The 27958-nt window shown below is 36.9% G+C and overlaps 1 protein-coding gene across 1 annotated transcript in view; it reads right to left on the bottom strand.

Moving 5' to 3' along the window:
* Positions 1 to 27958, bottom strand: part of THSD7A (thrombospondin type 1 domain containing 7A) — a 455780-nt gene that overhangs the window by 206100 nt on the left and 221722 nt on the right. Inside the window, exons 3-4 of the mRNA XM_073809674.1 lie at positions 12438 to 12686; positions 9267 to 9448 (exon numbers count right to left, since the gene is read on the bottom strand). Of these exons, the coding sequence (XP_073665775.1) occupies positions 9267 to 9448; positions 12438 to 12686 (431 nt within the window). The remainder of the gene's footprint in view (positions 1 to 9266; positions 9449 to 12437; positions 12687 to 27958) is intronic.

Here is a 27958-nt window from a genome sequence, read left to right as displayed (position 1 = left end):
CGAATAAAGAAGATGTGATACACACACACACACACACACACACACACACACACACACACACACAGACACAATGGAATATTACTCAGCCATAAAAAGAACAAAATAATGCCATGTGCAGCAACATGGATGGACCTAGAGATTGTCATACTGAGTGAAGTCAGACAAAGAAAGACAAATATCATATGATACCACTTATGTGTGGAATCTAAAAAACAAAATGATACAAATGAACTTATTTACAAAACAGAAATAGAGTCACAGATGTAGAAAACAAACTTATGGTTACTGGGGGGAAGGGGAGGGGAGGGATAAACTGGGAGATTGGGATTGACATATACACATTACTATATATAAAACAGATAACTAATAAGGACCCACTGTATAGCACAGGGTACTCTACTCAGTACTCTGTAATGACCTATATGGGAAAAGAATCTAAAAAAGAGTGGATATATGTATCACTGATTCACTTTAGTGTACACCTGAAACTAACACAGCATTGTAAATCAACTATAGTACCAAAACCACAAGGTCTTACTGTATAGCACAGGGAACTATATTCAATATCTTATAATAAGTAATAATGGAAAAGAATCTGAAAAAGAATATATATATAATCATATATATATATATCATTCAGTTATATACCTATAACTGAGTCACTTTGCTGTACAGCTGAAACTAAAACAACATTGTAAATCAACTCTACTTTAATAAAAAATAATAATATAAGCAATCGATGCCATCTGTTCCTTCCCATTAAACATTTAATCTTCACAGCAACCAAATAATTAACATAGTGCCTTAAAAAACATAATCAATACTCTCACTGTCATCATATCATCATCATATCATCATCATTATGGTATCATTTCCTTTTACAGTGGGCATTTGGCTCTTAAGTGTAGGTATTTGTTGTAAGTATTTCGTTAGACTTCATATTGTTGGAGAAATTTCAATGTGTCTAGCCTACTGATATCTTTTTGCATCATAAAATTATTATCTAGTATGTTTTATCCTTTCTAGCTTAATATCACTCACATATTTAACAGCACACCATCTATGACTTTGTCAAAGGCACCAACATACATAATGAATTTTATTATCTTCTCTGGGTAATAATTCCTTTGTCATTATTACCTTTGTCTAAGTAATCAAGCCAGTGTCATTCACCTTTCCCATTAGCAAACTGGGAAAAAAATGAGAATGATACAAAGGGAGATAGGTTTGAAATACTCAGGAATTTTCAGATGTTTCCTTCAGTTTTAAAAGTTTAGTCATTCTCAAGCTTCACTGAACAATATCAAGTTAGCAACATATTTTTTATTGAGTTTTATGTTTGTGAAGACTATCCTTCACTCTAAAAATACTGGAGAAAATTCTGGGCATTTTTGATTATCCAATAAAATTTTCTATCAAATGCTGTTTAATCAATCCAACCATTAAATCTTCTGGATAGTTTTGACACTGCACACATATATAACTCAAATCAATCTCATGTTATTTCTCATGTTAAAATAAAATTTTCAGCTGCACTTTGTATATAAAGATGGCATTACTGCCTGGGAAATACAACGTGTGATCTGTTTAGGTATTTTCCGGCAGTGGTAAATGTTTGGACTGAGTAATCCACACTCTTAGTTTGATCATGGCAAAAAACTTATAAAACAGTTGGTTGGTCTTATAATAATAACAAAAACAAAATGACTTTCTGTAATAACCTTTAACTCTGACATTTGAAAAGTCATATTTCCAGATTTTTAGTCTTTTTTATTTGGTATTAATTAGATTGTCTCTAAGAAAACAATGGTTTTTTTTCTCTTGTTCAGTACTTTTATTGAATTGACTCATTTTTATTTAATCCCTTTTAGAAAAGTGTGTATATATATAATGTATTTTTATGTTAATAATTATTCTTAATTTTTTAACAGGCATAATAACTTAGTAATATGTAAGGGTGCTCAATATCTCTACGCTTTCCCAAACAATACACTCCTTATTATTTCCTCCTGTCACATATTATTGTTGGTCATTAACTAATTTACAGTGTTTTAATCATGAAAATTATTGTTGTTGCTTCACACATATTTATACTTATTTAGATTACCCACATGCTTACCAAATTCCTTGCACATCTTGAATTCTTCTCTTTCTGGGTTCAATTTCCTTCTTTCTAAACATCATTTAGCGGTACTTTCAGTAAGGGTTTATTAGTCTTTTCACTTTTGTCTTAATTTTGCCCATAGTTTTCAATGATAGGTAGTTGGATAAATAATTTTAAGTTGACATTTATTTTCCTTTCAGTACTTTCAATATATTATTTTTATTATATTGATCTTCTGTAGCTGTTGAGAATTTCACTGCTAATTTGTTAATTCTTTTGTAATTAATTTTCTCCTTCTCTCTGTTCCTTTTAATATGTCTTTGGAGTTGATGAGTTGAGAATTCACTACATTGTATATGAAGTGTACATATATTATTATCCTGCTTGCAAATTTTCTTGATCCTGTATATCTTGTCTTTCATCAATTCTAGACAATTCTCTCATCTTTTCTCTTGATTGTCTCACTCTGAACCTTCTTGTTTAATTCTTCATGACTGTTATCCTTGCTTTCATTCTCAACTTCTATTTTCAGTGTTGCACTTTGAATAATTTGCTTACATTTGTCTTTAGTTTACTAATAATTGTTTATCTCAATGTGTATAATCTACCCATTTGTTTATTTCCAGTTAAATTATTTTTCAGTTCCAGAACTTTTGTTTCTTTCCTTTTTCTTTTTTTAAAATCTGGTCTTTTTAATTGTGACTCATTATATTTAATGTTTTAATTTTTCCTTTACATCATAAATAAGTTTTAGCATATGTATTTTATAGTTTGTATCTGCTTTTTCTAATATTTCCAAGTCTAATATTTGCAAATCTAATATTTAGTCCAATATTTGCAAGTCTAATTTTACTGTTTGTTAGGCATTCTAAATCCTGTTTACAATGAATTATTTTTCCTCATGTAGTTCACAAATTTGAATGGTGCAGTTTACCTGGGAAAATCCTGCAGCTTAGGTTAAGGTATTCCCATCTTTAGAGTTTTTGCTTTTGCTATGTCAGGCACCTTGCTAATACCACTGCCTGACACCATTTCTTACATTAATTTTCAGCTTTGTGGTCTTTGGACTTATGGAAGTACCATACATTTGAAACTTAAACTCATATGAGTACTGGCCCATAGTTGGAATTTTTAGGAGAGGTTTGTTTTTGCCCTGATTTAAGGCTGAAGCTGATCTGCTTCCTTGTTATCTCCCTCTATAGGTAAGTTGAATTTCTCTGCTCACTCAATCATTGACGCTATAACCCTTTGAGGCTGATGAAGTAATGCAGTATTTCTGCTTGTACTCTCTTTCTCTGAGTAAAAGTTTATGTCATGCCCTCAAGTCCCCATAATGTAAACCCTTGTTCTGTACCATCCCTACCCAAGGGCAACCACAGAAAGCATCATCTCAGCCTTCATGGTTTCCTTTGGGAAACTGTTTAGTTAATCAAGACCTCAGTTCTTCTCTTAAAAGTATTTAAAACAATATTGTATCCTGAATGTCTAGGTATTTTTTAAAGGATGATTTTCAGCTATTCTAGTCTGCCACATTGCTGGAAATGTAACATAAGTGCAATTAAATAGCCATTTTTAGGTAAATAAAGTTAAGTAATGTGCATCAAGACATAAGGCCAAGCAGAAATGAAAACCAGATTTCCTGATTATCTGTCTGGGGTTCTCTTGAAAGTAGTCTTAAGATGAAAATTCAAAAGACTTTTAAGCTATCTATATAATTAGAAAAGAGGAAAATAGACATATAAAACTATTCTCTTAAATGAGTGGCCAACCTGACACAAAGTGTATACATTTTGACTCTCATCATTTGATCTAACAACTAGATCATGTGTCCTCTATTCCAAGTCAGAGGTGTGAATAGTTAACTATTCAGGGGTGAAGAATGGTGTCTGTGGATATATCCCCTAGCTGAAATAGAGAATGTTTAAGTGTACCTGAAATGCTGAAGAGACAATTTTCAGACAAATTTAAAAGGAAATTGTACTATTTTACAAAGGGGAGAGTAAACATGTCAAACAACAAATGTTTATTAAACATTGACTAAGTCAAAGGTACTGTAAGCATTGTTATCATGTTTACACAACTTCAGAGCTGCCTCATTATATTTTTCTTTGATTGCCTTTTTGGTTGAATACTTCCTGACATGTCATTAGTAAGCTCTTCCTCTACTAAAAATTGTTAAGTTACCTCTGGCGTAGACCAATGACCAGCTTAATCTAATTCTCAGAATGTAAGTTTTTATTAGCTTCTATCCCAATGGCTGAAACCTCCTGGCATCTCACCTTCCATTTTGTAATCCACTGATCACAGAGAAATTTCCTAGGGAAACAGCGCTTCTCTTCCACAAAATATCCAGAGGACTGATTTCCGAGGAAGGTTTGATTCCTTCAGGGATTTAGGATTTAAAACATAGGAATGTTTTAGTTATTCTACAATTATATCACAGTGCTTTTTACAACCCACTGCACCAGTGTAGGCTATGTTTCCATTATGTGATTTAGTTCCTTCTTCATTTACCATAGGAAGATTAAGAGACAACAAAGCGGTGTGTTTAAAAATATAATGATAAATTATGAAAAGTGTTTATACCTTCATTAATTTACCACAAAAAAAAGTGTTCATAACCAAACTTTATATATGCTTATATAATTATGGTATTATCCTAGTGACATTTTAAAAAATTAATTAATTTAGTTTTTTGGCTGCATTGGGTCTTCATTGCTGCGTGCGGGCTTTCTCTAGTTGTGGTGAGCGGGGGCTACTCTTTGTTGCAGTGTGCAGGCTTCTCATTGCAGTGGCTTCTCTTTGTTGTGGAGCATGGGCTCTGGAGTGCATGGGCTTCAGTAGTTGTAGCACATGGGCTTAGTTGCTCCACAGCCTGTGGGATCTTCCTTGACCAGGGCTTGAACCCGTGTCCCCTGCATTGGCAGGCAGATTCTTAACCACTGCACCACCAGGGAAGTCCCCTAGTGACATTTTAAAGTCAGTAAATTTAAAAATCTTTTTATGTTTTTCTATAATTTATATCTATATAATCATGTTCTAGAAAGACAAGAAACACAAAATCATTTCTATTTCATGGGACAGCTTCTATTTCTAGCAAAATAGAAAGTAAAAGTAAATTACTATCTTTCCTACAGGGTTTAAGAATTATATCAGGGAATGTATAGAGAACCCTGATACACATTTCTGATTGAAATGTTGTGCAAAATAGTCTCACGCACCTGTTATTTCAAAAGTGATGGATAGGAAAGATGCAGCACTAGACTTCAATGTACTCTCTGATATTTACTTTCTGAAATAACAGGGAAATAGCACCATAAGCATAGCCTTTTTTTTTTTTTTTTTTCAAAATAGTGTTGACTGAAGTGGGCTAGTCTGTGGAAACTGTAGATAAAAGACTACAATTATAAAGAATTTGCATTTCATTTAGGGATGGTGACTATTTTATTCTTATTTCTTTGCAGATGGGAAAATATGAGCTCTTTATTCATCCTTCTGTCTACCCATTCACAGCACAATCATCCTTCCCTCAATCCATCTTTCTACTGATTCTCCAAACCTTTCTGCCGGTTTATCTCATTCTGTGTCATCATACAGGCTCATTATCCAGGCTGTCTATCGTCATAACCTCAAATCCCACGGACCTTCTCCAGATTTCAGTGTGGATTATTTGCTACATTTTCTATAAAGGAATGTTCTAAAATCTCCTATAATATAAATTGCAGTAAGTTTTATGGTGCTTTATAACCAATACCTTTGGTGCCCCTCATTTAAAAACATGTTCAATCTGTATCAAATGGAAGAATTTCTTGAATTACTATAGCTAAAATCTACTTTCAAGTCACTTTGAACTCTTAAAAAAGTCAATTCGCGTTCATGCATCTAATGATCAGCAACATTTTCATCAGCTTTCTAGGACTTATGCTGATAACCTCCCCATGGGCAAGGCCTCGTCCTGTCATATCCTGAGAAGGATAGAGTTCATGCCAGCGTAAGTTGGATATTCTTCAAGCCTACTGGAATTCTGAAGGGCCAGATGACAGAAACTGCCAAAGATTTTACTACTAAGTCTCCTCAGTACAGAACTTGTCAAGCCTTTCTTCTAAAGAAGTGATTATGGAAATTTTGATCACCTGAATATTGTTCTAGAATTGGGAGAATTCCAAGAATAAAATGTGGATACTCTCCAATATCAAGCAGATATATTTTTCCTATTGTCTACAGATGCCATCGCCAACTTAATAAGTATTCTGATAATTCAACTCATTTCAAGTTTTGAATAACATACTTTACACTTTGTGAGAACTTTAATAATAAATATTTCAATTTTCTGCAAATTAAATATATTAGCTCCAAGGAAAAGAATTTTTAGGGCCTTGTGTGGGGTGAGTCAATTAACAGTAGTAAATACGCCAGTGAATAAAGTGATTTAATATGACCCTGCCTTTGTGCTAAGGTGGTCATTATCATTCTTCTGTGTAATATGATGTACGAAGATAATAAAGGAAGTTTATGTGAATTTCATATCACTTGTTTACAGTATTTTTTGCATCAAGAAATTTTATTTTTGAGCTAAAGTATTTTATTTTGAATTAAGTTTTTTTTTGTTTTTTTGGGTTTTTTTGCAGTACGCGGGCCTCTCACTGTTGTGGCCTCTCCCGTTGCGGAGCACAGGCTCTGGACGCGCAGGCTCAGTGGCCATGGCTCACGGGCCCAGCCGCTCCGTGGCATGTGGGATCCTCCCGGACCGGGGCACAAACCCATGTCCCCTGCATCGGCAGGCGGACTCTCAACCACTGTGCCACCAGGGAAGCCCTAAGGTATTTTAAATAGTTTGGTTATGTGTGAAAACGACATTTATAGGACACAAAGTGTGAATCTACAAAAACAAAAGTGTAGTCCTTGTTCTTCAAATTAAGTGCAATATGAATTGCTCTTAGAGTAGGTTGTTCATGGTTACACAGTCAGGATTTCTTGAGATCAGTACCTTCTAACTAGGATTGAATGAGGAAGTTATTTTGAGAGGTTTCCCTGTTTTTATAAAGTAAGCTTTCATTCTTTCTTATTTGTTTAAGAAGACAGACTGTGAACAATCTTCACAGTCCACAGTCTAAGTATTCTCCATTCACACATATTTACAGTCTTTACATGTCACCCTTGGGATGCTGGTATATTAAACAAGTTTCCTATTGGGCAATGTTAAGTACTTCTAGGGGGAACTCAGTCTAAGTTCTAAGAAAAAAAAGCTGCAACTTTTAGCAAGAATCAGCTATTTTTGCAATAAGAGTTTTATTAATATTCTTGGTATTGGACATGAAAGGACACAAATTCCTAAGTTATTCATGTTACATACTTACATGATTAAATATTAATTTTAGGTGAATTGACTACTTCCATGTCTATTAATCTCTGCTTTAGCATTTGCTTTAGTCCAACAGATACATCTTAATAATAATATTCTTTGTGTTTTCCCTTTTTTCTGTGACTTACTTTTGTTGCTCTGCAGTGCTTTGACAGCAGTAGAAGGGGAATTCTATGACAAAATGATTTTTTTAAATGTCCTGTTGCAATTCAGAATTCTGAAGGATCTTTTTGAAAGCAATAACCTACAGGATATAACTGACGTTCAGAAACTAAAATCTAATCTACCTCTAGCAGTGAAATTATACTACTCTGAAAGGACTGCTATAATAAATCCACCTAAGAGTGTTAAAAATGTAGCCATTAAAGTGGCCAAGACAATATTAATGTACTAACATTACATGTTTTATGGTATTTCCTTAAAACCTCAAGATACGTTAGTAGTAAAATGTATCCCTAGGCTAGATTCCTAAATGAGCTAACGTGCTGTGTAAAGCTAGTGGATACAAAACAATTAAATTTTTCAAGTTGCAAATGCAAAACTTTAGTCCTTATTTCCCAAGAATTACTGGTCACCAGTGCCACTTCTTTTTTGGGGGAGGCAAAGGAGCCATCTCTTCTTTTGTTTTATGAAATGCCCATTTCATAAAACATGTATGAAGTGTATGTGTCATAATTCAGCTCAAGTTCCACCTCCTTTGTGAAGGTTCCTCCTTCTATGATCTCCCTATGGTTATTCTAAAACTCAATTATAATGCATATCATACTGCATTATAACTATTGGGCTGTTTGTGTGCCCTCAAGATGACCACGAGCATTTTCCTGACATGAAGTTTGTATTGATATTTTCATCCTCACCACCACATAAAATTTTTGGAGCTCTCCTGGCAACTGATCAATATATGTTGAATGTATTAGTGATAGAAGTCCTGCAATCCCTCAGGTAGTGAAATGTAAAAGGGTCTGCTTAAAGCATTGCTTGAAAAGTCTCATATTTGTGTGGACTAATGGGCTACTAATTGAATATAAACTTGATCCAATAATGAGTAAAATTTTAGAGTTGAGACAGGGCAGAAGTTGAGACACAGATGTAGAGAACAAACGTATGGACACCAAGCGGGGAAAGCCGCAGTGGGGTGGTGGTAGTGGTGTGCTGAACTGGGCGATTGGGATTGACATGTATACACTGATGTGTATAAAATTGATGACTAATAAGAACCTGCTGTATAAAATAATAAATAAAATTAAATTAAAAAATTTAAAAAAAAGAAGTCATGCCTTTGGGTTAAAGACTTTTTCCTGTAGTTTTTTTGTTTTGTTTTGTTGTTTTGTTTTTTTCCTGTAGTTTTATTCTGTATTTATTTCTTTTAAATTCAAATTGAAATTTTCACTCAATACCATAATTAACTTATGTTTTTCAACCCCATTATAAACAGCAAAATAAGGTGTTCTTTCTACAAGCACGTTTTACTTCTTCTTATATGAAGAAAAGAAAATTTGGACTTTGGAACACATACTTGCATTCTATATGTATCCTTACGAGATACAACTTTATTCTATTTTTATAATTAATTACTCCTACTAAAGAGAGGTTTGTCAGTGAATCAGAACGGACCAAAGATGGAACTGTATTAATTATTTTTACAACCATAATTTAGACTACTGTTCACCATAGTCAATATCAGCCATAATGTGAACAGAAATATGACTCTTCCTGCCCCAAACGACTACATATACACCCCTGCAGGATGATCCCACTCTTGGTCTCCACAGTTGAGTACTTGAGAAGAAAACAGCTTACCTTCTTTGTCCTTGTGGGAGTTTAAGTGTGAGAGGAGGTCCTCGTTGGCCTGCACGCAGTACACCTCTCGGGTCTGGACCCCTCCTCCGCAGAGGGCCGTCTGGTTTCCCCGCCTCTTGTCCTGCTGACTGAGCAGAGGATCCACACGGCACTCAGTCCACTCTGTAGTCCTCCAGCCATACCTAGATAAAGAAAATGATGGCAGTGGCAACCTGTTTACTGAATAAAACTTTTCTCCACTCCTATTTTTTGTTCCTCAAAAAGATTAATCTGGGGCTTTCCTGGTGGCACTGTGGTTGAGAGTCTGCCTGCCAATGCAGGGGACACGGGTTTGAGCCCTAGTCTAGGAAGATCCCACATGCTGCGGAGCAACTAGGCCCGTGAGCCACAACTACTGAGCCTGCGCGTCTGCAGCTTGTGCTCCGCAACAAGAGGGGCCGCGACAGTGAGAGGCCACGCACCACGATGAAGAGTGGCCCCCGCTTGCTGCAACTAGAGAAAGCCCTCGCACAGAAATGAAGACCCAACACATACAAAAATAAAATAAATAAAATAAAAATTTATTAAAAAAAGATTAATCTGAAAAATACTTGCCTCTTGAATTAATCTTAGACTACATCTAAGGTGCAGGTTCACTTTCAATCCCTTCCTCTACATCCTCATCCCGCTCCATTTAAAGAGGAGTTAAATTTAAGATGATCCAGTTTTAATTGCAACTACTGGAAGTTACTTATAAATATTTTATGAAAAGAGAGCATAATGCTGAAAACAGGAAATTTTATGTTCAATTAAACTGAACTCAGGCTTGCCCTTTCTTGATGCTTATAAGCAAAGGAAGGTTGAATCTGAGAATGGAACACATTCTAAATGATGATGAACCCAAACATTTGTTTTGTCTCTAACAGAATGCATGAAAATTGCAGCTTCGTACTGGATCAAAATTATAATTGTGTGTTAGTAATAAAAATGTAACATAATTCAGAGTTTTCTCTTTATTGTTGAGAATAAGAGTTTTTTTTTTTTTTCCTGTAGCACTGAGCATCCCTGATGAGTGCTGATGAATGATGGAAAGAGCTGACGTTTCTAATCAGTGGAACACAGGAAAGATGATCTGTGATTCTAAACTAAAGCTCCAATAAAGATTATGATGTGAAAAAAATGTCAGGGGATTGTCAGCCCAACACATGCTTTAAGGAGATAGACAGGGAACCATTTCCCGATGCCACTGAAGATAGAAAGTGATGGCATTTCTCCACCTCGAGGAAAATGGATATTCTAAAAGCACAAAGAAAATGGCTCATGTAGCACTTGGTTTCACTTTAACCAAGATGCCTCCTTAGTAATCAGATTAACAGCCAACATAGGTACAAATGGGTGTGCTAATGTTCACCTCAGTTAGACAGAAAGGTTAAGTGGGCTCTAGGATGTCTCATCTAGAGGCTTTGCTTTGTCAGTGGTAAAGTTTCATGACAGTAAAGCTGCACTTCATGTTCGTTTTTCAGTTTTTATAAGTGGGGATTCATGGCTTAATAGAGGTGCAGGACTGGGGCATCCAGGAACAACACTCTTGACATACATTTATAAAAGAAGTGCAGCATTCAGGTCAATTCTAAAAACATGGATACTTGATGCCTTGGGAGGAGAGACAGTGAAGGAAAGTAAAACCAAACAAGTCATTCATTAGGGGAGCTAAAATGAAAATTTTGGTTTTTTTATAGAATGGAGTCCCAATTTAGGTCATCTTACGGAGTCCTGTGAGAGGAACAAATTTTTAGTAACGTCAATTGATCGCACATTCTAAAAAAGTGCTATCATCCATAAAGGGTTAGAAGAAAGATTCAGAATAGAGATTTTAATTAATAGCTAATGGCGTTTGAATATTTGAGAGGATAAAGAATAAAACACCTAGCTTGAGACAAAAATGGAAGAAACTTGTAGGAGACAAAACACTGATTAGAGAACCTGGCAACTTCCTTGAAACTGTTATGTAGAGGGGAACACACAAGTCAGCAGGACAGGCAGAGTAGTTAGGAAGAAAACTCTCTAGAGCATTCTGTCACTTGTTATATCAGAGAAGGGATGATTCCAAAGTGCTGCATAATTGAAGATCTTGTCTGAATCATCACTATTCTTTGTTATTATTATTATTACTGTTAGAAATGGGAGGAGGAACAATAATAGTAGCAATTTTCCTCCTCACTGTGTCATGCAGTTCAAGCTGTATGCATGTTCTCTAAATATCTGAAATATTCCAGGGAACCTTTCAATGAAGCTTGTGCATATCTACTGAGAAACTAAGATTCTGTAAGTTGTTTCATAAATATTCTATATTCAGACTAAGCTGAAATATATTTATCACCAAGATAGTTCACAGTAATGTTTTGGAGATGATATTTTTTAAGGATAAAAAGAATATAGTTACACTGCCAAATATTTCAAAATTAGTCTTATTTCATCTGAATTCAATGCACATTGATTGGACACTTACTGTGTGCCTGGTCCTATGACATGCAAGCAATTAAAAAACAAACAAGCCCCACCCCCAAGGTTCATAAGCAGTCTTTGTCCTGAAGGAGCTTACAGTCTCATTATTTTGATATAGCATCTTACTCTATTCAACAGGAATTGTTATATACAGTACTGAATTTTAATGGGACTTGCTCAATAAGCAATAGGAACCTGTATTTTGAAACTTTATTTTACCTTATAGACTAGTTGACAAACTACAGCCAAATCCAACCTGTCGCCTGTTTTATAAGTGAATTTTATTGGAACATATCCACACTCATTTGTTTACATATTACCTACAGCTCCAATGGCAGAGCTGAAGCATGACAGAGACACATGTGGCTTGTAAAGGCTAACATATTCACTATCTTCTCCTTTATGGAAAAAGCTTGCCAATCCCCATGATAGAAAATACACAAACAGGGAATTGCCGTTAAAAATCTAACTTGCATGGAGACTGGGAAATCCAGCTTGTTAAAGACACTTTTACCCTGTAAAACCAGTCATTTTTACAGGATAGTGTTTGTAGAGAGATATTTTTCTACTTAGAATTTGTAAAAATCTCTATTTCTCAACATACTATCCAGTTGAAATCAAACCGCTAAAGGAACACGCAGTTTGGGCAGACAGGGCAGCAGATGCCACCATCCTTTATTTACTCACATGGCACAGGGGGCAACTCCATCTCCTTGAGACACACAGGGTTCTTTTTCCTCAAGTTCTGGACACTCCTTCTCACTGCCAATAGGAAACTGCCTGATGAGCCGCGTCCTCACACGGGTGCCTTTAGGGGATGCCATATCATGGCACGTTTTTGAGCAGGGGCTCCACTCAGACCACTCTGACACCTGGCACTCTTTGGTGATCACACAGGCCTGGAAGGTCAGCGGCAGCTTCTCTTGTTGGCAAAAACTGCAAAAGAGCATTAATATTCTCATCACAGACTCACAGGCAGGCATGAACTTTGTCTTCTACACGCCAGAGTGAAATCAGCTTGGACATTTTTATTTCTACTTGGAGGTACAATTCCAATTTCATTAAAAAGATATCAACATTTACGATGTGTAAAAGCTGTTAGACTCAAAGCTAACATTTGCATTTCCTCCTATTTTGTAAGAGTTGTTAAACCACTCATAGGAAATAGAAAATAAAGGGGTTATGCAAAATTAGCTGAAACTAAGTTTACCATATTGTTCATTTTACTCATTCCAGATTTGTCTTTATTTAGAAAATGAGGAACCAAGAACTGTTAACATATGATAATTTCCATTTAGTGATTTAAATAAACATGCCTGGATAACTAATACAATATTGAACAGAAAAAGTGATTTAATTTATGCTTAACATTATTTTTAATACTGTTTGAAACTTTAGTTGTCAATTACAATGTATGCTTATTCAACTACATCAACTTTTCCAGTTCATACTTTAATGTAAGGTATACATATGAGTATATTAATTAAATACATCATAAGCATTAGAAATATAAATCTATTTAAGCTATATTACTGTAGAAATATCCTCTAAATAGATCTCTAATTCATCGGTAAAGTATTTATGTTCAAATTCGTATCTATCTAATCCTCCTTGAATTAGAGGGATGTTGAACTCTAAATTGTAATGTCTACATACGAAGATGATGTTCCAAATGTCATCAACTACGGGCATATGCACTTTGAGGGCTTTTCCTGGCATTGGATGGCCTTGCGTTGATTCTTAGTTGAACTCCTGCCCATTCTCAGTAACTAGTAGCTCACGTTTACAAGACACAGGAGGCATGCTGCCACGATAGGGCATCTGTTCCAGTGGGAGAGTTCACTGATAATTCTGTCTCATCATTCAGCTGCTATATTTAACTATGATAACCAACCATACAGAGAGGCAGGTCCATTTTAATATAACAACTCACACACAATCTTTTTAATTCTACTGGCATGTGTACGAAAATTGCATTCCTAGGAGACAATTAGAGCTCAATATGTCAAAGTCAGTTTGTCTGAGCTGAGAGGTCTGGGCAGGAGAATCATCTGAGAGTGGCAGTAAAAGGGCCCTGTAAGTCAGCTCTGTTCTTCTTATAACAACAGAGAGGACCAGAATCCCAGTTTTACTCAAATGTCATATATTGAGTGTTAATGATGCATTAGGTACAACACTAACCTTAGAACAAAACTTTCTCTGTGATGAACAAGTTTTCACTCTAACACTTGTGAGTTTATCCAGGAAAATCAGGCAAGATGATGACCAAATGATGACCTCTATAACTCCTTTTTTCCAAAACTCTCCATGTTAATTTCCTCTTAGATACATTTCTAATCCTTCATGAGATTGTATTCATATACATATATGCATATGTTATCCTCTATGTATTACTTACCAAGTCCATATTCTATGTAGAGGCAGAGAATTAACAATCCCTTTTAATCTTTTGTGGAGAATTTGACCATCAGTTAAATACCTCCAGTTACAGTTACCTGGTAACCTGATGAAAGCTGAAATATCAGCTATGTTACCAGATAATATTATTTATGATACAATGATCAATTTTGATAAATTCCATTTGCTCTGGAGAAACTAAAACTACCTGGTAGGCAGCCACAACTCTGGGCTTGCCTGAATGTGTCAGCTCTTGGAATAGGGCTTGTTTTTTGTGTGGACTTTGCAGTCTATGACTACGGGATCACTTCAAGAGATATCGGCGCCTGTGGGGCCTGAGACTTTTAAGCCAAGGCAACTCTTGGACTTGCTGGATGTAGAATTATCTTCTTCCATCTGAATTGTGCTGCATTGATTTCTAGAAGAATTACCACCAGATTAGGAATGTCTGTTGCTACAATGATGACAAGTTCTTTATCTTTCTAAGTAGACTGATGCCAGACAGCAGTCTGTGTGTCTTGTGTATCTGAAAGTCTGCACAGCCTAAGTTTAAAACTTAATTCATATTACCTCATTTAATGCTTCCAATAATTCTTTTATGTGGGTACCATTATCATTTCCATTTTACAGGGAAGGAGTCTCTGAAAGGTTAGGGAATGTGTTTAAGGTCATATAGGAATGTGTTAAGTAGGGAACTGAAATTTGAACTTGGATTTTCTAAAATCAGAGCCCATTTTCTTAATCACTTTGCCCTACTGCTTCTCACAGTTTAAACTGACTGTAAATCCCAGTTTGTTAGAGCAATTGCTGTAGCTGAGGCCAGTGCCAAGGTTACCGGCACATTGTGAATCCAATAGTTTCACTATTTCACAGCCCCAGGATTCGTACCACCCTAGCACTTTGCAAATGTGCTACTTGCTCTAAGGAGGACTTAGTAATTATGCAAAAGTCAAAACAAATACATTTTCCTGATACATGTTAACAGTTTTTAATACAGGTCCTACATATGAGAAATCAGCAGCATAAACATGAGAACAGTATTAAGTTATATGATTATACAGTTTTTAATATATGTGATGTATATAACATACCTACCTACTTATCTGTCTATAGTTTGTTTTTCCTTTAATTTTCCAATACCATTATCTCAGCAAATGTGAATCAAGTAACTCTACATATTGGGCTTTAGAAGTACAAAGACAAGATTATAGTAATTAAATTGGAAGCATATAATTCTGCTTGGGGAGGCACAGAAGGCTATATGAAGTAGTACATTACTATGAAGTTTTCATATTGAGTGAAGGTAATCAATGGAAATATGAAATAAAAGTCTTTTCTTTGTTTATTGGTGGGTGGGGGAAATATAGATTTTTCATTGGCCTCAGTGTAAGGAGTTTTTGTTGAGCAGTGGAAGTAAGAGTGGAACTGAAGCCTAGGTCAGATCAAGGGCAGTTATGTCGACCCAGAAAAGCACCTCCTGTGAGTCAGAGAACCCTTCAAAGTTGTGGAGCATAAAGGACATGATATTTGTATTTTATGTAAATTCCAATAGTAGGGTGCAGGACAGAATAACAGGGTATAAGATCAGAAGCAGGCTAACTATGATGATGATGATGATGATTATGACATTAATATTTATAGTAAATATATATTGAGTGCTTACTATATATAGTAAATATATATTGAGTGCCAGACACTGCTCAAACTGAGTGAGGTATGATTACGAACATGAGGTTAATCATCATTGAATGTCTAGTGTAAGCCATGTACTGTATTAAGTTTTACTTAGAGTATCTCATGTAATCCTTAAAACTATTCTGTAAGATGGAGATCCATCTTTTTTTTTTTTTTAAGATAAGGAAATGGAATCTAAATGTCTCACTTAAGTCTAGATAAAGTAGCAGAGCTAGGATTCTAACTAGATCTTTCTGCTTATGAGGCTTATCAAAGTGTGAACAAAGGCAATGGCAGTAGAAATTAAAAGGGGTTACAAACTATAAAAAGGGGAGTTAGAAGCTATACAACCTGATGGATAGTTGAAGGGGTTAAAAGAGAGGAAGGAGTCATTAAATAACTTGGAAGTTTCTAGCTTTGGCAATCTGCTGAGCATCACTGCAATTCTTCGAAATGGAGAACATGGAATAAAAAGCAAGTTCCTGGCAGTTGATAATTGAGTTCAACATTATTATCTTGATTTGATATGGACACATCCAGTACACATCCAACACGCAGAAATGTCTGGTAGACAGATCCAGAACTAGGGATCAGGGTTTAGCTGAAAGTTCTGGATGGCGTGTATACTTTTAAAAGTCATGAGCATAACGGAGTTCAAAGCCAAGGCCACAGGCGTAGCTGAGTGCTCACACACTGGGGCTCATTTTAGGCCTGAATAACTCACATATGGCCTTACAGTGGACTTTGGTAGGTCCATGAACGCTGTGATGCATGTTAATTTCATTTTGTAATTGTTAGTTGGACTAAATAGGATCACCAAATCACCCATGCTTACTAAATTATTCAGCTGCCACCCTCAACCATTTTCTCCTTTATTCTGGCAATGTAAAACGGTGACACTAGAGAGCTCAGGGGAACTATCCATTTTGGTTCATTATGGTTTTCCTGAGAACATGCCCCTTTGGAGGTCAAAGGCATAGGCTACGCTTCTGCAAGGGCAGCCTGGTAGAAGATGTGATGGTCACTGTGACAGTTTCCTTTTCATTTATGTGGTATATTCAGGATAGCCCAGATGGCTAGGACTGATAGAACAAAAGTTTGGCTTTGAGACAAAAGCAGATATTACTTAATCACCTTGTATCAGACACAGAGGAATCAGACTAAAAAAAAAATGAAAAAGTGGAGAGCAGGAGCTTCAAGATGGCGGAAGAGTAAGACACAGAGATCACCTTCCTCTCCACAAATACATCAGAAATACATCTACGTGTGGAACAACTCCTACAGAACACCTACTGAACGCTGGCAGAAGACCTCAGACCTCCCAAAAGGCAAGAAACTCCCCACGTATCTGGGTAGGGCAAAAGAAAAAATAGAGACAAAAGAATAGGGACGGGACCGGCACCAGTGGGAGGGAACTGTGAAGGAGGAAAGGTTTCCACACACTAGGAAGCCCCTTTGCGGGAGGAGACTGCAGGTGGCAGAGCGGGGGGAGCTTCAGAGCCACGGAGGAGAGCGCAGCCACAGGGGTGCGGAGGGCAAAGCGAAGAGATTCCCGCACAGAGGATCGGTGCCGACCGGCACACACCAGCCCGAGAGGCTTGTCTGCTCACCTGCTGGGGCGGGCAGGGCTGGGAATCGAGGCTCGGACTTTGGAGGTCAGATCCCAGGGAGAGGACTGGGGTTAGCTGCGTGAACACAGCCTGAAGGGGTTAGCGGACCCCAGAGACAGGCATGAGACGCTAAGGCTGCTGCTGCAGCCACCAAGAAGCCTGTGTGCGAGCACGGGTCACTATCCACACCCCCCTTCCGGGGAGCCTGTGCAGCCCGCCACTGCCAGGGTCCCGTGATCCAGGGACAACTTCCCCAGGAGAACACACGGCGTGCCTCAGGCTGGTGCAATGTCATGCCAACCTCTGCTGCCACAAGCTCACCCCGCATCCGTACCCCTCCCTCCGCCACGCCTCAGTGAGCCAGAGCCCCCCCAATCAGCTGCTCCTTTAACCCTGTCCTGTCTGAGCGAACAAAAGACACCCTCAGGCGAACTACACACAGAGGCGGGGCCAAATCCAAATCTGAACCCCAGGAGCTGTGCGAACAAAGAAGAGAAAGGGAAGCTTCTCCCAGCAGCCTTGGGAGCAGCAGATGAAATCTCCACAATTAACTTGATGTACCTGCCTCTGTGGAATACATGAATAGACAACGAATCATCCCATATTGAGGAGGTGGACTTTGGGAGCAACAATACATATATATTTTTCCCTTCTTCTCTTTTTGTGAGTGTATGTGTATGCTTCTGTGTGTGATTTTGTCTGTATAGCTTTGCTTTTACCATTTGTCCTAGTGTTCTGTCTGTCTGTTTTTTTCTTTTCTTCTTTTTCTAGTATACTTTTTAGAGCTTGTTATCATTGGTGGATTTGTTTTTCGGTTTGGTTGCTCTCTTCTTTCTTTCATTCTTTTATTACTTAAATTTTTTTTGATAATTATTTTTTATTTTAGTAACTATTTTATTTTATTTTATCTTTTTCTTTCATTCTTTCTTTTTTTCTCCCTTTTATTCTGCGCCATGTGGATGACAGGCTCTTGATGCTCCAGCCAGGCGTCAGGGCTGTGCCTCTGAGGTGGGAGAGCCAGGTTCAGGACATTGGTCCACTAGAGAGCTCTCAGCTCCACGTAATATGAAACAGTGAGAATCTCCCAGAGATCTCCATCTCAACGCCAAGACCCAGCTCCACTCAAGAACCAGCAAGCTACAGTGCTGGAAACCCTATGCCAAACAACTAGCAAGACAGGAACAAACCCCACCCATTAGCAGAGAGGCTGCCTAAAATCATAATAAGGCCACAGACAGCCCAAAACACACCACTAGACATGGACCTGCTCACCAGAAAAACAAGATCCAGCCTCATCCACAAGAACACAGGCACTAGTCCTCTCCACCAGGAAGCCTACACAACCCACTGAACCAAACTTAGCCACTGGGGACAGACACCAAAAACAACAGGAACTACGAACCTGCAGCCTGCAAAAAGGAGACCCCAAAAACAGTAAGATAAGAAAAATGAGAAGACAGAAAAACACACAGCAGATGAAGGAGCAAGATAAAAACCCACAGCAGATGAAGGAGCAAGATAAAAACCCACCAGACCTAAGAAATGAAGAGGAAATAGGCAGTCTACCTGAGAAGAATTCAGAATGATAGTGAAGATGATCCAAAATCTTGCAAACAGAATGCAGAAAATACAAGAAATGTTTAATAAGGACCTAGAAGAAATAAAGAGAAAACAAACAATGATGAACAATACAATATATGAAATTAAAAATTCTCTAGAAGGGATCAATAGCAGAATAACTGAGGCAGAAGAAAGGATGAGTGACCTGGAAGATAAAATAGTGGAAATAACTACTGCAGAGCAGAATAAAGAAAAAAGAATGAAAAGAATTGAGGACAGTCTCAGAGACCAAGGCACCAACATTTGAATTACAGGGGTCCCAGAAGAAGAGAAAAAGAAAGGAACTGAGAAAATATTTGAAGAGATTATAGTTGAAAACATCCCTAATATGGGAAAGAAAATAGTTAATCAAGTCCCAGAAGCACAGAGAGTCCCATACAGGATAAATCCAAGGAGAAACATGCCAAGACACATATTAATCAAACTATCAAAAATTAAATACAAAGAAAACATATTAAAAGCAGCAAGGGAAAAACAACAAACAACACAGAAGGGAATCCCCATAAGGTTAACAGCTGATCTTTTAGCAGAAACTCTGCAAGTCAGAAGGGAGTGTAAGGACATATTTAAAGTGATGAAGGAGAAGAACCTACAACCAAGATTACTCTACCCAGCAAGGATCTCATTCAGATTTGATAGAGCATTTAAAACCTTTACAGACAAGCAAAAGCTAAAAGAATTCAGCACCACTAAACCAGCTTTATAACAAATGCTAAAGGAACTTCACTAAGCAGGAAACACAAGAGAAGGAAAAGACCTACAATAACAAACCCAAAACAATTAAGAAAATGGAAATAGGAACATACATAGCGATAATTACCTTAAATGTAAATGGATTAAATGCTCCAACCAAAGACATAGACTGGCTGAATGGATACAAAAACAAGACCCATATATATGCTGTCTACAAGAGACCCACTTCAGACCTAGGGACACATACAGACTGAAAGTATGGGGATGGAAAAAGATATTCCATGCAAATGGAAATCAAAAGAAAGCTTGAGTAGCAATTCTCATATCAGAGAAAATAGACTTTAAAATAAAGACTGTTACAAGAAACAAAAAAGAACACTACATAATGATCAAGGGATCAATCCAAGAAGAAGAGATAACAGTTGTAAATATTTATGCACCCAACATAGGAGCACCTCAATACATAAAGCAAATACTAACAGCCCAAAAAGGGGAACTTGACAGTAACACAATCATAGTGGGGGACTTTCACACCCAACTTTCACCAATGGACAGATCATCCAAAATGAAAATAATTAAGGAAACACAAGCTTTATATGATACATTAAACAAGATAGACTTAATTGATATTTATAGGACATTCCATCCAAAAACAACAGAATACACTTTCTTCTCAAGTGCTCATGGAACATTCTCCAGGATAGATCATATCTTGGGTCACAAATCAAACCTTGGTAAATTTAAGAAAACTGAAATCGTATCAAGTATCTCTTCCGACCACAACGCTATGAGACTAGACATCAATTACAGGAAAATATCTGTAAAAAATACAAAGACATGGAGGCTAAACAGTACACTGCTTAATAACGAAGCGATCACTGAAGAAATCAAAGAGGAAATCAAAAAATACCTAGAAACAAATGACAATGAAAATATGACGACCCAAAACCTATGGGATGCAGCAAAATCAGCTCTAAGAGGGAATTTCATAGCAATACAATCCTACCTTAAGAGACAAGAAACATCTCAAATAAACAACCTAACCTTATACCTAAAGCAATAGAGAAAGAAGAACAAAAAAACCCCAAAGTTAGAAGAAGGAAAGAAATCATAAAGATCAGATCAGAAATAAATGAAAAAGAGATGAAGGAAATGATAGCAAAGATCAATAAAACTAAAAGCTGGTTCTTTGAGAAGATAAACAAAAGTGATAAATCATTAGCTAGACTCATCAAGAAAAAAATGGAGAAAAAAAAAGGGAGAAAACTCAAATCAATAGAATTAGAAATGAAAAAGGAGAAGTAAAAAGAGACACTGCAGAAATACAAAAGATCATGAGAGATTACTGCGAGCAACTCTATGCCAATAAAATGGACAACCTGGAAGAAATGGACAAATTCTTAGAAATACACAACCTTCCAAGACTGAATCAGGAAGAAATAGAAAATATGAACAGACTAATCACAAGCACTGAAATTGAAACTGTGATTAAAAATCTTCCAACAAACAAAAGCTCAGGACCAGATGGCTTCACAGGCGAATTCTATCAAACATTTAGAGAAGAACTAACACCTATCCTTCTCAAACTCTTTCAAAATATAGCAGAAGGAAGAACACTCCCAATCTCATTCTATGACACCACCATCACCCTGATACCAAAACCAGACAAAGATGTCACAAAGAAAGAAAACTACAGGCCAATATCACTGATGAACATAGATGCCAAAATCCTCAACAAAATACTAGCAAATAGAATCCAACAGCACATTAAAAGGATCATACACCATGATCAAGTGGGGTTTATCCCAGGAATGCAATGATTCTTCAATATACGCAAATCAATCAATGTCATTAACCATATTAACAAATCGAAGGAGAAAAACCATAGGATCATCTCAATAGATGCAGAGAAAGCTTCTGACAAAATTCAACACCCATTTATGATGTAAACCCTCCAGAAAGTAGGAATAGAGGGAACTTTCCTCAACATAATAAGGACCATATATGACAAATCCACAGCCAACATTGTCCTCAATGGTGAAAAACTGAAACCATTTCCACTAAGATCAGGAACAAGACAAGGTTGCCCACTTCACCGCTATTATTCAACATAGTTTTGGAAGTTTGAGCCACAGCAATCAGAGAAGAAAAAGAAATAAAAGGAATCCAAATCAGAAAAGAAGTAAAGCTGTCACTGTTTGCAGATGACATGATGCTATACATAGAGAATCCTACAGATGCCACCAGAAAACTACTAGAGCTAATCAATGAATTTGGTAAAGTTGCAGGATACAAAATTAATGCACAGAAATCTCTTGCATTCCTATACATTAATGATGAAAAAATCTGAAAGTGAAATTAAGAAAACACTCTCAGTTACCACTGCAACAAAAAGAATAAAACACCTAGGAATAAACCTACCTAAGGAGAAAAAAAGAACTCTATGCAGAAAATTGTAAGACACTGATGAAAGAAATTAAAGATGATACAAATAGATGGAGAGATATACCATGTTCTTGGATTGGAAGAAGCAACATTGAGAAAATCACAGTATTACCCAAAGCAATCTACAGATTCAATGCAACCCCTATCAAACCACCACTGGCATTTTTCACAGAAGTAGAACAAAAATTTTCACAATTTGTATGGAAACACAAAAGACCCCGAATAGCCAAAGCAACCTTGAGAAAGAAAAACGGAGCTGGAGGAATCAGGCTCCCTGACTTCAGACTATACTACAAAGCTACAGTAATCAAGACAGTATAGTACTGGCACAAAAACAGAAATATAGATCAATGGAACAGGATGGAAAGCCCAGAGATAAACCCATGCTCATATGGTCACCTTATCTTTGATAAAGGAGGCAAGAACATACAATGGAAAAAAGACAGCCTCTTCAATAAGTGGTGCTGGGAAAACTGGACAGCTACATATAAAAGAATGAAATTAGAACACTCCTTAACACCATACACAAAAATAAGCTCAAAATGCATTAAAGACCTAAATGTAAGGCCAGACACTATCAAACTCTCAGAGGAAAACACAGGCAGAACACTCTATGACATAAATCACAGCAACCTCCCAGAGAAATGGAAAAAAAAAAACAAAAATAAACAAATGGGACCTAATGAAACGTAAAAGTTTTTGCACAGCAAAGGAAACCGTAAACAAGACGAAAAGACAGAATGGGAGAAAATATTTGCAAATGAAGCAACTGACAAAGGATTAATCTCCAAAATTTACAAGGAGCTCATGTAGCTCAGCATCAGAAAAACAAACAACCCAATCCAAAAATGGGCAGAAGACCTAAATAGACATTTCTCCAAAGAAGATATAGAGGATATACAGATCGCCAACCAACACATGAAAGAATGCTCAACATCATTAATCATTAGAGAAATGTAAATCAAAACTACAATGAGATATCATCTCATACTGGTCAGAATGGCCATCATCAAAAAATCTACAGACAATAAATGCTGGACAGGGTGTGGAGAAAAGGGAACCTCTTGCACTGTTGGTGGGAATGTAAATTGATACAGCCACTATTGAGAATAGTATGGAGGTTACTTAAAAAACTACAAATAGAACTACCATATGACCCAGCAATCCCACTACCGGGCATATACCCTGAGAAAACCATAATTCAAAAAGAGTCATGTACCACAATGTTCATTGCAGCTCTATTTACAATAGACAGGACATGGAAGCAACCTAAGTGTCCATCAACAGATGATTGGATAAAGAAGATGTGGCACATACATACAATGGAATATTACTCAGCCATAAAAAGAAACGACATTGAGTTATTTGTAGTTAGGTGGATGGATCTAGAGCCTGTCATACAGGGTGAAGTGAGTCAGAAAGAGAAAAACAAATACTGTATGCTAACACATATATATGGAATCTAAAAAAAAAAAAAAATGGTCATGAAGTACCTAGGTGCAAGATGGGAATAAAGATGCAGACCTACTAGAGAATGGACGTGATGACACAGGGAGGGGGAAGGGTAAGCTGGGACAAAGTGAGAGAGTGGCATGGACATATATACACTACCAAACGTAAAACAGATAGCTAGTGGGAAGCAGCCGCATAGCACAGGGAGATCAGCTCGGAGCTTTGTGACCACCTAGAGTGGTGGGATAGGGAGGGTGGGAGGGAGGGAGACCCAAGAGGGAAGAGATATGGGGACATATGTATATGTATAACTGATTCACTTTGTTATAAAGCAGAAACTAACACACCATTATAAAGCAATTATACTCCAATAACGATGCTAAAAATAAATAAATAAGTAAAGGAAAGAAACAAATGGAGAGCAAATTTTAATATTTGTCTTTAAAGAGACTTCATTTTAAAAGTTGATAGAGCACAAACTTTTGACAGTTACTTTTAAACTCTGATTATCCAATATATTTAACATTTTTTATTTTAGGGCAAGGTTAAAACTGATAAACTATAGATTACATTTTGTTTCTTTTTTGATAATTTAAGTTATACTACACAAAAATAAAGTGCTGTGTCAAATCTTTTTTCCTAAAATTACTTCTGTAGTCCATTTAATAATCATGACAGCTGACAAAATATACCTTCTTTCTGAAGGTAGCCTAATTAACCTCCCAAAATACCATTATCATTTTTAGCTTCTTAAATAGAAACTTTCCAGGACTCTCATTTCCTTAAGATGAAATCCAAACTTTCCTTTCTGGTAACTGAAGCTCTCTATAATCTGTCACTGCTTCCACGGCCCTCTCTCTGGTCGTCACTCAGCCAAAATTAATTTTCAGTCTTCCTCCCCAGTAGCCTGCAATTCTGCACAGTCTCCTTACTGTCTCCAGATAACAGTGGCCTGCTTCTATCTACCCACTTTTGTCTACACTATTTGCCATGTGGAATCCCATCTCCCGTCTCTCTTCTGTTTCTCTGTGAAGCAAACTCGCTCAGGACCTAGGTGGTATGGTTGAAGCTCAGGAAAACTCTCGAAATGTGGCCTGAACCATCCCTCCCCAAATAGCACCATCTGACAATTTTTGCTTCTCACGGAAAGCAGATGAAATACTAGACTGAAAATACAATGTCATAAGTTATTGGCAAGAAATGTGTGTCCCTAGTGTTATGGACATATATACACTACCAAATGTAAAATAGATAGCTAGTGGGAAGCAGCTGCATAGCACAGGGAGATCAGCTCGGTGTTCTGTGACCACCCAGAGGGGTGGGATAGGGAGGGTGGGAGGGAGACACAAGAGGGAGGAGATACGGCGATATATGTGTATGTATAGCTGATTCACTTTGTTATAAAGCAAAAAGTAACACACCATTGTAAAGCAATTATACTCCAAAAAAGATGCTAAAAAAAAAATGTGTATCCCTTACAAATAGGTAGGCTGAATATATGCATTGAGGTGGCCCAAAAGTGACATCTGTAAATCCCCCATTTGAAGTCTCTGCTTAGAACCAACTTGTTTAATCCCTTCTTTCTTGTATCTCCTCTTTACTGATAGAGAGATAGATAGATATCGATATATGAAAAAAAAACCTTTCTCTCTTTTTGTTCTAATAAGGCAAAAGAGAAAAAAGAAGTCATAGTAGTTATGCTTGGAAATCACCACAGGTCCACTGTTTCTAATCCAGGGAAAGTAATAAAAAGGATCAGAATAGTTTCTCATCATCTTGCTGAAGCCTAACATCTGTAGTCAGGAGCTCTGGAGGTGGAAGTTATTCCTGAAGGCTTAGTCTGACCTAGAATTTTACTACTAAAAGTTTGGTCTGTGGACCAACGCCATGGCAATTAACTGGGATCCTGTTAGACGTGCAGAGTCTCAGACCCCCAGGTTACACTACTGAGCCAGAATCTGTATTTTAACTACATTCTCAGGTGATCCATAAGCACACTGAAATTTGAGACCACTCGTGGAGCGCTAACTCCCTCGACTACTCAAAAGATAGAAGCCATCCACTATTTACAGTTGGCTAATCAATCTTTAACAGTATAGCCTTTCTTCCTGCAGAAGACAGAAACTGAGTAGATCACACAAAATGTGATTTATTACCAGATATTAGGTGGCTTATAAAATAACTGGATAGGCTGAAGAAGAAGGCTTCTAAGGACAACTGCAGCCCTCAGAATCACATTGCCATTTCTCTGACCCATACAGCTGCTTTTGTGGCTGCAGGAAGCCACACTTCTGGCACAAACTTCCCTGTGAAATGGGTGCTTTTCTCTCTTCCTCCTGACCTGAGCTCAGAATCTACACCCAGCTCTAGCACACTGTTGGAATCCAAATCACATCCAGAAACCTGGCTGCAAGCGACTTTGGGAAGTATGGTTTAGTTTTCTGCCTTTATAGTATGGGAAAACCCCACTAGAGCAGCAGTAGTCAAAATGTGGTCCATGGAGGAGGGCAACTGATTGTTAGGGGTATGCAATGAGCTAAGCACGGAATTGAAACTAAGGACTGAGGCACTGTTACAGCAAGTTGAAGTTTGCAACACCTAAGCACATGATCAGTAGATGCAATCCTGTGAACAGGGCACAGGCCAGTTTTGTTAATGATGAATTCCATGGTGAGAGGCATACAGTGTGAGCTACATGCTAGACTATGTAGGACCGTGTTACTGGATCAGTAGGAAATCGAACAAAAACGAAATTGAAAACCAGCAAGCAAAATCTGATCCTTCCCTGTAGATAGCCTGAGAAGCACTACTCTGCCACCAGAGTGGCATGATTGATGGGCCAGCCAATATGTGGTAACCCTCAATCCCAGCTCAATGCCTAGCTCGTTCATGAGGCCTATGGACTGTAATGAGCTCATATGACTTTTCAGAAATATAAGTCATTGTGGCACTTACAACATTTATAAACAAGATCCATAGCAATATATCTTTCTTAGTTCCTTTAGAATTGGCCTACAATAAGCACTTATAATATTCTTATTGAATGAAAGGACATGTTTTCTTCCTGTAAAGATGCAAATGAATTCAATAACACTATTCATGTTACAGGAGGATTTTCTACACAAAGGATAATATCTGAAATCTTTTCATAATATTAACAAACACCCCCAAGTTTTGTAATAAGAACGAATGTAATATCGTGTTCAGAGTAGATTAAAATATTCATTTTGTTGGTATAAAGCAAAATATATTTGTAGGCTTGTATACTCTGTTAGGGCAGCATGGTCATGTATTTAATTTGATTACATAATTTGTTCCAAGAATGAAAGTGGTTGTCCCTATCCTGGCCTGCAGAATATGAAGCTATGAACAATGTTCACAGCAGCACTATTTACAATAGCCAAGACATGGAAGGGATCTAAGTGTCCACTGACAGATGAACGGATAAAGAAGATGTGGTGTCTATACACAATGGAATGTTACTCAGCCATAAAAAAGTGAAATGATGCCACTTGCAGCAACATGGATGGACGTAGAGATTATCATACTAGGTGAAGTAATCAGACACAAGAAAGAGAAATATCATATGATATCATTTATATGAAAAATTAAAAAAAATTGATACAAATGAACTTGTTTACAAAACAGAAATAGACCCACAGACATAGAAAATAAACTTATGGTTACCAAAAGGGGTAGTGGGCAGTGGCGTGAGAGAGAAACTAGGAGTTTGGGATTAACATATACACATTACTGTATATAAAATAAACAATAAGGTCCTGCTATATAGCAGAGGGAACTATATTCAATATCTTGTAATAACCTATAATGGAAAGGAGTCTGATAAAGAATATATATATATATATATATATATATATATATATATATATATAAACCAAATCACTTTGCTGTACACCTGAAACTAACACATTGTAAATTAACTATACTTCAATTAAAAATATGGTAAAGAAAATATAAGGGTATGAAACTTAAACCATATACAGAGTATTAGTGTAACTCTACTGACTATTTGAGAAAAAAATGACATGCTTTTTGAGGCAGATGCATTTTTCACATTTACAAGATAGCCATCAGCCAACCGACAGTCATGTCTGTAAGTCCCATTTCTTATGCTTACATACAAACGATTTAATTTTAAAATTATATTCAGAGGTTAATATAAGAATATTCAAATGTGTATTTATTTTTCCTCCCGATCTACTGTTTGCTTTTCCAATGGAAAAAAATGAATGGACCAAGAGGATTGCTCAGTTGTCTGAGTCCCCAGTTTGTAACAAGATAGAAATTGATGAATGC

The sequence above is a fragment of the Tursiops truncatus genome, chromosome 9 (assembly GCF_011762595.2).
Source record: "Tursiops truncatus isolate mTurTru1 chromosome 9, mTurTru1.mat.Y, whole genome shotgun sequence".
Classification (NCBI taxonomy): domain Eukaryota; kingdom Metazoa; phylum Chordata; class Mammalia; order Artiodactyla; family Delphinidae; genus Tursiops; species Tursiops truncatus.
Note: the sequence above shows the minus strand (reverse complement) of the source record. Positions and strands in the feature narration are given on the sequence as shown.